The sequence below is a fragment of the Bidens hawaiensis genome, unplaced genomic scaffold (assembly GCF_021521415.1).
Source record: "Bidens hawaiensis isolate Kalapana, Puna unplaced genomic scaffold, B.hawaiensis_p1.1 tig00044427_1, whole genome shotgun sequence".
NCBI lineage: Eukaryota > Viridiplantae > Streptophyta > Magnoliopsida > Asterales > Asteraceae > Bidens > Bidens hawaiensis.
The window spans coordinates 45635-56720 of NW_027497894.1; the positions used below are offsets into that span (position 1 = coordinate 45635).

General features: G+C 37.1%; 1 protein-coding gene across 1 annotated transcript; it reads left to right on the forward strand.

The window, feature by feature from the left end:
- The first annotated feature begins 7395 nt into the window (after positions 1–7395).
- LOC143594967 (uncharacterized) lies at positions 7396–10402 on the forward strand. Its single transcript, XM_077074137.1, has 8 exons — positions 7396–7458; positions 7933–8074; positions 8160–8414; positions 8629–9508; positions 9674–9912; positions 10006–10079; positions 10149–10257; positions 10346–10402. The coding sequence occupies exons 1-8, from the start codon at positions 7403–7405 to the stop codon at positions 10400–10402; spliced, it is 1812 nt and encodes a 603-aa protein (XP_076930252.1). The 5' UTR covers positions 7396–7402.
- Positions 10403–11086: the final 684 nt, after the last annotated feature.

Genomic DNA, 11086 nt, shown 5'->3' on the forward strand with positions numbered 1-11086 from the left:
CCTACCTCAACAACCCCGAGCTTGCTACAATTGCGGTAACCCTAACCATTTCCGCAACAATTGTCCTCGCCTCATCCTTACAAACCAAACCATGACCGCACCTTACTACCAAACTCAAGCTTACCAAGTTCAAACCTACCAACCTTAACTTTTCCAACACAATGCACCACTCATCCAACCCATCCAAGCCATACAAGCACCACCTCCTCCACCACCGCAAGCACCTCAAGTCAACCAAGGCAATCAAGGACGAGCTTTCAAGATGAATGTTAATCAAGCTCAAGCGGCAAACGATGTTGTGAATGGTATGTTTTTAGTGAACCGACATTTGGCTTCCATTTTATTTGATACGGGTGATGATAGAAGTTTCATTTCTTTGAAATTTGAGTAAAAAATTGCCGTGTCTCGAACCAAGCTTTCCCGGTCGTTTTCTGTTGAAGTCGCCAATGGAAACTCCATCACCATAAATTCCGTCGTCTGCGATTGTACTCTCGTTCTTGCTAACCATAAATTCTCCATCGATCTCATCCCGATGCAAATGGGAAGTTTCGATGTCATAGTAGGCATGGATTGGTTATCTTTGCACCGTGCCGATGTTGTTTGCTTCGATAAATTCATTCGCATTCCGCTTGTCAACGGTAAAATCCTTAAGGTCTTCGAAAAAGCTACTTCGAGAAGGCTTAATCTCATGTCGTGTTCTTAATCGCAAAAATACATACGCCAAAAGTATGCTCCGCTCCTAGCTCTCTTGGCGACAAAAGACAAAAAGGAAAGGAAAATCCAAGATATTTCTATTGTTCGTGATTTCCTCGATGTCTTTCCCGACGATGTCACCGGTCTTCCACCCGTTCGTCCGATTGAATTTCGAATCGATCTTGTGCCCGGCGCGATGCCTGTGGCCAAGGCTCCTTACCGTTTAGCCCCGTCAGAAATGCAAGAATTATTGAACCAACTCGAAGAACTTTCCAATAAAGGTTTCATTCGTCCTAGCTCTTCTCCTTGGGGCGCTCCTGTTCTCTTCGTGAAAAAGAAGGATGGTTAGTTTCGTATGTGCATCGATTATAGGGAACTTAACAAACTCACCATTAAAAATCGTTATCCCTTGCCACGAATCGATAACCTATTCGACCAACTTCAAGGCGCAACTTGCTTCTCCAAAATCGATCTTCGATCAGGTTATCATCAATTGCGTGTTCGCGAAGAAGACATTCCAAAAACCGCTTTCCGTACTCGATATGGACATTTCGAATTTTTGGTTATGCCCTTCGGGTTAACAAATGCACCCGCGGTGTTTATGGACCTCATGAACCGCGTTTGCAAACCATTCCTCGATAAATTCGTTATTGTCTTTATTGATGACATTCTCATCTTTTCCAAATCCAAAGCCGAACATGAGCATAATTTGCGTTCCATTCTCGAACTTCTTAGAAACGAACGACTTTATGCCAAGTTCTCCAAATGCGAATTTTGGCTCGAGCAAGTTCAATTTTTGGGACATATCGTAAACAACAAAGGTATTCATGTTGATCCTGCTAAAATTGAGGCCGTTAAGGATTGGAAAACTCCAACGACTCCTACGGAAATTCGATCCTTCCTCGGTTTAACCGGATATTATCGACGTTTCATTCGAAACTTTTCCAAGATCTCTTTGCCTTTTACCTCCCTCACTCATAAAGGAAAACCATTTGATTGGGGTTCGAAGCAAGAAAAAGCCTTTTGTACTCTCAAGGACATGCTTTGCAATGCTCCCATTTTAACCCTTCCCGATGGAAACGACGATTTTGTGGTATTTTGTGATGCCTCTCATCAAGGTCTTGGTTGTGTCCTCATGCAAAGAGGTCAAGTCATCGCTTACGCATCAAGGCAACTTAAGGTCAACGAGAAGAACTACACGACTCATGATCTCGAACTTGGTGCCGTTGTTTTCGCTCTCAAAATCTGGAGACATTACCTTTATGGTACGAAATGTGTGGTTTTTACCGATCATAAAAGTCTTCAACACATTTTTGACCAAAAAGATCTCAATATGAGACAACGACGATGGGCCGAATTACTTAGTGATTACGATTGCGAAATTCATTACCATCCCGGTAAAGCGAATGTTGTCGCCGACGCCCTAAGTCGAAAGGTTAATGTTAAATCCGTTCTGCTTCTAAGCGTTGTCGTTCAAACCGATCTTCAAATTCGAATCTTCCAAGCTCAACGTACCTCCGTTGAAGAAGGTAACATGTACAACGAAATGTCATGTGGAGCCGAACTTCAACTCGAAACCAAACCCGATGGTCTTTTGTACTTTCTCAATCGTTTGTGGGTTCCAAATCGCGATGACCTTCGTACTTGTATACTTGACGAAGCTCACAATTCACGGTATTCCGTTCATCCCAGTGCGGATAAGATGTATTTCGACCTTCGTGCTACCTTTTGGTGGCCGGGTATGAAAAAAGACGTAGCGTTATTCGTATCTAAATGTCTTACTTGCTCAAAAGTTAAAGCCGAACATCAAAGACCTTTTGGTCTACTCAAGCAACCACCGATTCCCGTTTGGAAATGGGAAGACATTGCTATGGACTTTATCACTAAATTACCCAACACCCAAAAGGGCAACGATAGCATTTGGGTGATCATCGATCGTTTGACCAAATCTGCTCATTTCATTCCGATCCGCGAGAAGTATTCTGTTGAGCAACTTGCTCAAATCTATGTTCGAGAAATCGTGTGCCGACACGGTTTACCATTGACTATTATCTCTGACCGTGATGCTCGTTATACCTCTCATTTTTGGCGTTCACTTCAAGAAGTTTTGGGAACACGTCTCGATCTTAGCACCGCGTATCATCCTCAAACGAACGGTCAATCCGAACGTACAATACAAACTCTTGAGGATATGCTACGAGCATGTGTTCTTGATTTCGGTGGGAATTGGGATTCTCATATTCCGTTCATTGAGTTTTCTTATAACAATAGCTACCATTCGAGCATTGAGATGGCTCCTTTCGAAGCTCTTTACGGTCGTAAATGTCGTTCTCCGATTAGTTGGAACGAAGTCGGTGAAGCTCAAATCACGGGACCCGAAATGGTTCAAGAATCCACCGACGTTATTGATCGAATCCGTAAGAACCTCCTAGCCGCTAGAAGTCGTCAAAAGAGTTACGCCGACAAATGGCGAAAACCGATCGAATTTAATATTGGCGATCTTGTCCTTCTAAAAGTATCTCCTTGGAAGGGGGTAGCTCGTTTCGGAAAGAAGGGAAAACTAGCTCCTCGTTTCGTTGGTCCTTTTAAAATCCTTGAGCGTGTTGGAAAAGTAGCTTATCAACTCGAACTACCGGAAGAACTTGCCGGTGTTCATCCGACATTTCATGTTTCAAATCTTATAAAGTGCTTAGCCGAGGGTAATCTCCATATACCTCTCGACGAAGTACATGTCGATGAGTCGATGGTCTTAGTTGAACGACCCATTGAAATCATGGATCGCAACGAGAAGAGAACCAAGCGTAGTCGTATTCGGTTAGTCAAAGTTCGATGAGAATCAAGGCGCGGCGCGGAATTCACTTGGGAGCGAGAAGACAAAATGAAAGAGAAGTATCCACATTTGTTCGCAACATCTTCGTCTTAATTTCGGGATGAAATTTCCTAAAGTAGGGGATACTGTGATATTCGTCAATTTCGGGTCTTATTTGTATTCGTTTTTGTATTTGTTTATTATGTAAACCGACCCGATTTGTAAACCGAAGCTTATGTTATAATCAAAATGATGGATTTATGTTACAATATTGTTTCACATTTGTTGGGTCTTGAAAACATCCTATCTTTATTTTTATTTTTATTTATTATTTATTTATTTATTTATTTATTTTTGTTGTTTTGTGTTTTTGTTTTGATCCATTTTGCATGAAAACTCTTGTGTCTCACACCCATATTTGACCACCAACATTACCCTATATATACACCACATTTCCTCTTCATTTTCCCTTGCTACAACTCCAAAAAAAAAAAAAACTCTCTCAAACATCAAAGATTCAAGGTTATCTTCTTAAGTGTTCTTGAAGGTTTTTAGTCTTTCATCTTAATTAGTTTATGTAGCCTTATTAATACTTGTTTATGGTTGTGCAACATATATATAATATACACCCCTTGTTTACCTTTGGTAGTTACTTCTCCGATTCCGGTCGGTTAGGTTTCGGACCTCATAAGGCAAGGCTTCATGGAGGACTTCGTGTCGTTGATATATATACATCTATATAACTTGTTCATACATATTAATCTTGCTTATTTTAGGTTTGTTGGTCATGTTTACAAGTTCCATGGTTATGGGTTTTTAAGAGTCTATGCTTCGGTTTAACCGTAAATAGCTTTAAACCGTAAACCAAACTTTGTTACTAGTTTTGTTAAATAATTGTTTAAACATGCTTATTGTTAGATCTAAGTTTCTAAAATCATTTTTACAAATTCTATGGTTATGGGTTTGTAGAATCTTACCTCGGTCTTAACCCGAAACACGATCCAAACCGAAAACCGAACTTTTGTTTAAAGACTTTATTGTTAACTTTTGGTTGTAAAACTTAAAGTATTTTTTTATTTGTACATTATTATACAAGTTCTTTAGTGGTTGGACATGTGGAAACCAAACCGATTCTTACTCACTTAAGACACACAAGTGTGTTTTTTTTTAGCCGTCAAGACTTGTATATTTCTTTAAAAATAGTTACAAATTGATTTTTAAATGATTTCTTAAGTACTTGGAAATGTTGGATCCAACTTGATCTCATAACAAAGTTTGGACCGACAAAACCGAACACTCGCTTAACGTGCGTTGTTAGTTCTAAAACAATGAAACTACATACTTGGTTAAGTCTTATTAAATTTTATTGAGTTATCTCATAACATTCAATATTTTGGAAAGTTGACTTTGGGTTTGACCAATTGTCAAGATCCGAACCGACAACCCGAACACTCGATAAAAAAAACCGTTTTAGTATCTTTATTCCAAAGGGATTTGCATTCTTGCATTTTACCCACCTTATTACTTAACATAGGTTGAGTAAATATTAAGGTTAGATACTTTAACCCGGTTTCGAGCAAACTTACATTTTTAAAGGGTTATTATTATAAATTCTTAAATGGTTACATTTTAAACATTGAACTTTAATTATTTACATTTCTCAACGTTTATTTTGTTTAAAGACCTTCAAGACAACCTTTCTAAATTCAAGACTTCTTTTCTTTTTAGGCATTGTGCGTTAAACTCGTCGTTCCGACAAATCTCCAAATTATCATCTTTCAAGTTTACTACTTGAAGGTGAGTACTTCATACCCCATTTTCTATCTTTTATTTTGGGGGTGACATTTCTTACTTATTCAACAAAATGCTTTATATTTGAATCTTAAACCACAAACGTAGTTGTATACTTTACCTAAATAATTGCTCGATTTGGTGTTCTATGCTTATATGCCTATGTGTTTATCGCTTTTGGTTGGTGGAACTATAAAATCCTAGACTATTTGGCATCCCCTTATAGCAAGGTGTCGTTAACGTAATGCAATTAACGATAACTATAAAATCCTAGACTATTTGGCATCCCCTTGTAGCTAGGTGTCGCAAATGTGTTTAGCGATATCTATTTATCCAAATTACCAATTTTATTTATCGTTTCGTATGCAAGTTTTGTGGCTATCTTTATTATATACTAATATGATTAAACTTATGAATTGCTCACCAACCTTTGTGTTGACAAACTTTATTTTATGAAATGTTACAGGTTTGCATCTTGGTTGATTTATGATTGTGAAGAAAACGACATCAAAGACCTTAGGATATTAGTAAAAATGAACAATATCAAATTTGCCATATTTTGTGATATCTTGTTTATGGTAATTTTATGGATAATTGTTATGTGACATTTTCGATGTTGTGAAATGAAATGAGTTTATTAAATACTGTCACTTTAATTAGTGTCATGTGCTTATGGACAATCGTTACACCTTGGCATGTTCCGCCGCCTTTGGTCGGGGTGTGACACCTTTATAGTGTGAAACACATAAATCACTTTGTCTTAGTTCACATGTTTATTTTCGACTTAACTTTGTTAATTTTAGTATTCAATTGCCAACTTTGCAGATTTAAGTTTTTAACAATTTCGGCAATACCTGTCAATTTTAGAATTCTGTAGGACACCTCATGTAGTGATTTAGGCATTCTGTTTTATATCAGTTTATTTATAATTTTTTTTCTTATAATTTTATGCATTCCCTCTGTGTCACACATTCAAATAGATCTTTTTAACTCTTGCACCTAATATTCGCTCTGTATCACACATTCGCTCTGTATCACACATTCAAACATATCTTTTTTATCATAGTATTATCGATTGGTCACTTCTAGCACAAATATTGGTCTAATTTTGTGTCAAGTATCATCGTAGATGGTAAAAACTACACCTAAAATACAACTTTATCTTTTGCTGATTTAAAACTTTAAAAAGATTTATAATTATTAATTACTGAAATACTATATTTAGTCGATGATTATTTTAACAAAACCTGCCAAGTCAAATGTTTTTATGGTTAAGAACCACTGACTTTCTATATAAGAGGTCACCGGTTCGAGTCTTGTTTGTCACAAAATGTCGTATGCTAGTAAGAAATTTTACCAAATTAGATATTTTGACGACGTGCTTTCTTTAGAATTGGTGATGGACCGGATCGCAAGAGCTTTTGTAGAATTTCAGGTCGTTAATAAAGAAAAAGAACGGTTAAGTAATAATCCATATAAAATGATTAAAGATATGATAATGACCAAAAATAAACTTAACATAACATGTGAATTCTTGCGGCTGGGCCCAGTATTATCAGGTTGCCACCTCTCATCCACGTCAGCGGATATGACATCTTACAGGCGGAAACACGTCTCAGATCCCCATGCTGCAATTACCATTCTGTCCTTAAACTTCCGAAACAGAAATCTCTTCCCTTTCCATTAATACTACAACTGCTCGTCTTCTACGTGTCCTCGCCGGAAACCGCCACATCATCCACTTCTCCATAATAATAATAGTATGATCTCTCTCTATAGACACATAGTGTTTGATTTTATGAAAGTAGTCTTACATGAAACGTCAACATCAAGGTTAACTGTACGTTATTTAATGACGGTTGCTTCGATAAACGTGGCGTGATCGGTAATTCATTGTTATGAAGTTCTCCTCATCCTTCATTCATCTCCATCAGGTTCTTAATTTTTTTTAAAACTAATTTATTTACATGTTTGTTCGTGAATTAATTAAAATTTTTAGCATAATTCTCGTTAGATCCTTATGATTTGTGGTAACTGTTTTGAAATTGAGCTTTAATTTATGTTTATTTTTGTATTTATTTGTGTTTTGGAGCTTTATGCAGGCTTTATATGGAGGAATGCAACAGTAGTCGCCATTTTTTCAGTCTAACCAGTCTGCAGATAGGGTATGAATCTTCTATTCTCATTTTTGGATCAATTTTGACTTGGTCAAACCTTGTATTGTTTGATAAATAGTAGGTAGATTTTGGAATTTGTTATAAAGTTGTTGTATTTCTGGCACTTCGAGGTGGGCAAACCGTTTGAAACCGATTATGTATAAACTGGCTTCTAACCGTTTTGAAATTCTCTCTACCGAAATCGGTACCAAACCGGTTAACTGAACCAAACTGGCTAAAACTGGTAAAAAACCAATCATAAACCATTCAAGAAACCGGTTTCAACCCAAACCGAAACCGAAACCGATCAGACCCTAAATTGGTTAGGGTTGAAACCGGTTTGGTTTGGTCAACAAATGGTACTTATGTAACATCAAATCTGTTGTGACCAGCTGATTTGGATCCAATGTTATCATGTTAATTGTTAACATCAATTATTGCTATTCATGTTGATATTATATATCATCTTATTGTTTATTGCAGAGATTTGCAATCATATCTTTCAGATCTTAGTCTTTTTCTAGCACCTGATTGCAAGAACTTTTATGTATTGGTGGATAATAGACCATGGCTGGAAGACTTGGTGTCACGGCCTGCGCACTTGTGGCAGTTGATGGTTACCAAGGTTTCATAAATGATTAATTGTTTTAAGACATCACAACAATTGTTTTCTTTTTATTGTCTTCATTTGTTTTTGGTTATGTTTTCAGTCTCGAATGTCACCATTCGCTATTACAAGAACACGAAAGGGTATAAAAGAGACGTGCGAGTCAAAAAATTTAAGAAAATGGTACCCGGTGATTGATGCTGCAATACTATCAAACAAGAAGGCTTTGCTACCTGTCAAGAAACTTAGGAATTCGTTGTTTGCAAACAGCAAATCACATAGGATTTTATATGGATTTATTGTTTTTGAGGTGGTGTGGGAAGATGTTCGTGGGATTAATTACTTGAATGAACTTCAGGTGCTTAATCTCTCATCTTATTCTATATTTACTTTATTGTTTATGTAAATTTACAATGATAATCAGAGATTACTGTTAAGAGTTTGTATAGAAAATTACACATAAAACAAAGGAAAGCCGGATAATAAATAGGCAAAGCACTCTAGGTTGTAAGGTTGACCTGGTTAAACGGGCTATATGAATCAATAACTTATTAAGCTTACTTTATGAGCAGACTGATACTTCTCTTGCTATTGAGGCTAAGCATATGAATAGATGGGAATTTGATAGTATATCTCAAGCTGCTAATGGTGTAAATTCGTGGTTTCCCGGGACACCGCGTGAGCGTTTTCTTATGAAGAGCAAACTAAACTCTATGTTAGGTTTGAGTTATGAAGAGGATGTGTTTCATGATGCTCTAGATGGCCATGGTACATACAATGATGATGGTGTTATTGATGAACATACGTATGAAGCTATTCAATACAAAGACGTTTTGCTTTCATTTCGTTTCAATGATCATGATCTTCCATTTGAGCTACAACAAATAATTATGTTTGATCTAAGATTGCTTACTTTATTAGAAGCCGGACTTCCGTCTTGGGTTATTTTCTTTCAATCTTATCCAGTATTTTGCCATATCTATCGTCCGTGGATGTGCCCACTAGCACGAGTTTTATATGTGGTGGTTTCTGTGGTTACAGTTGTCATCGGTTTCTATGACTTGTACAAAAACATCCCGCTTCTGAAGGCAACCGCCGCCCGTCTCTGTGGTCCCCTTTTCGGATGGATAGAAACATGGGAGATGGCGTCAAGGATCAAATACCTAGGAACCATGTTGTTTTTGCATAACTCTGAGAAGGCGTTTAAGTGGTTCATGAAAATGTCACGTAACGTGCGGTCTTGTATATCAATTCTCACACAGCCTTTATCCGAGCCTTTTATGGTGATTCTCGAGGTACTTCTTCCTATTTGTCAGGTGTATATACAGATGGGAGAATATCTTTGCTCATTCATTTGGATTCTGATCACAACTTGTTGGAATCTCGTCGATAATCTCTCTAAAATCATTATATTTCCTGTGTATTTCGTCGCATCAACCATATGGATGATTGGTATGTTCATAATCTTTCGTTGATTTTACTAATTGGTATATGGTCGATGGGCTCATGTATAGAACAACCCTAGAGACGTCTATACGTGGGCCCATGGGCCATATATCAATATACACCAAGTATACAACACTTCATAGTTTGAATTTTACTATGTATCCATTGCAGTGATATTGATCTTGTGCCCAATATTCTGGCTCATCTGTGGTATACTTTATGCTCCAATTGGCCTTATTATCGGACTATCTAATTTGGTGGGATTCATTTTTAATCAAATGCATGATTTCATTGGAGATACGTGGCTGTTTGCGAGTGGCTTATTCAAGTTAGCTTCGGCTGCTGAGTCGACTGTGGGCCATCATGAGGTTTCCATGTGGCGCGCCCTTTGGAATGATCTTTTCTCTCAGGTTGTTAAAGCCTTAAAGCCCCTTATTTCTTCATTTTCTATATTATCACATGACTTGTTAAAAGGATTTTTTTATACATATATCGTATTATAGATTTTTCGTGCGGTTAGAAGCATTTTAAGTGGCTTTGTTGCATTCTTCACAGCATGCAATAGGCATCGGCTAAGGTGAGATTTATGCATAACTTGTGCGTGGTGTTTGTGTACTTTTTGTGATAATGTGTAATGGATTTGCAGCATATATAATCATGTACAAGAGTTGATTAGAAGGCTTTATCAGCCAACTGGGAGTTCACGCGTTTTGAGTTTCATTCAAAGAGGAAAGAGACCGGGAAGTAAGATGTTGGTAAGTTGTCATGTTTAAGGTTTGTTATTGAGGGATGTTTCCCTTGAATGTCATGTCGATCATGAATTAATCATGTTGCATGTTATAGGCAGAAGCAAGGGAAAGAAGGAAGTCATTGCTTATTAAAAGTATAAAACACAGTTGAGACCAGTTTTTGTATCTACCTAACCACAAACTAATCATACAAACAGTACAATACATATCCTCGCGGTGAGTCCAAAAAAAACTATACGGGTCGGGCGTTCTGATTTGGACATTGTAAATAACAAGGTTTTATGATTAATATACATGTATATGAGTATCGTAATCCGTCTTTAATCTTTACATATAATATCTTGCCTTCTGGTTCCAATCGCATCAACTGCTCGGCTTTCAGATTTAGTTGGATTCTCCGGGCTCTGTTGCCAACAAGCTTTACTTGGTCTAATAAAGTGCATTGTATGTTTTTGTTTATGCTTTTGAGCTTCTTTGTGGTGATTGTGTAACTTTATGAATACCTTGATTTAGGGATATGCAGTTTTTATTTTAATAAATTAGCATTGGTAACTTGCAGATTCAATGGTGAATAGATGATTAATTTCTAAAACGAATCTTCACCAATGTGACCATATTACAAAGAGTTAAGAATACAATTCAAGAACATCACAGTCTCTCAAAACAAACTGACAAATCTAACTCGAATGAACAAAATAATATAGAGACGATTTTTTATGAAATCCCAGAAGAAACGCAACTGAGCAAAAATGATTCGAGAAAGATTTAGTTGACGATAATACATCGTTAGCCACTTAGCCCTTGTAATTCCAGAAAGTACTCTGCCTTCCCTCAG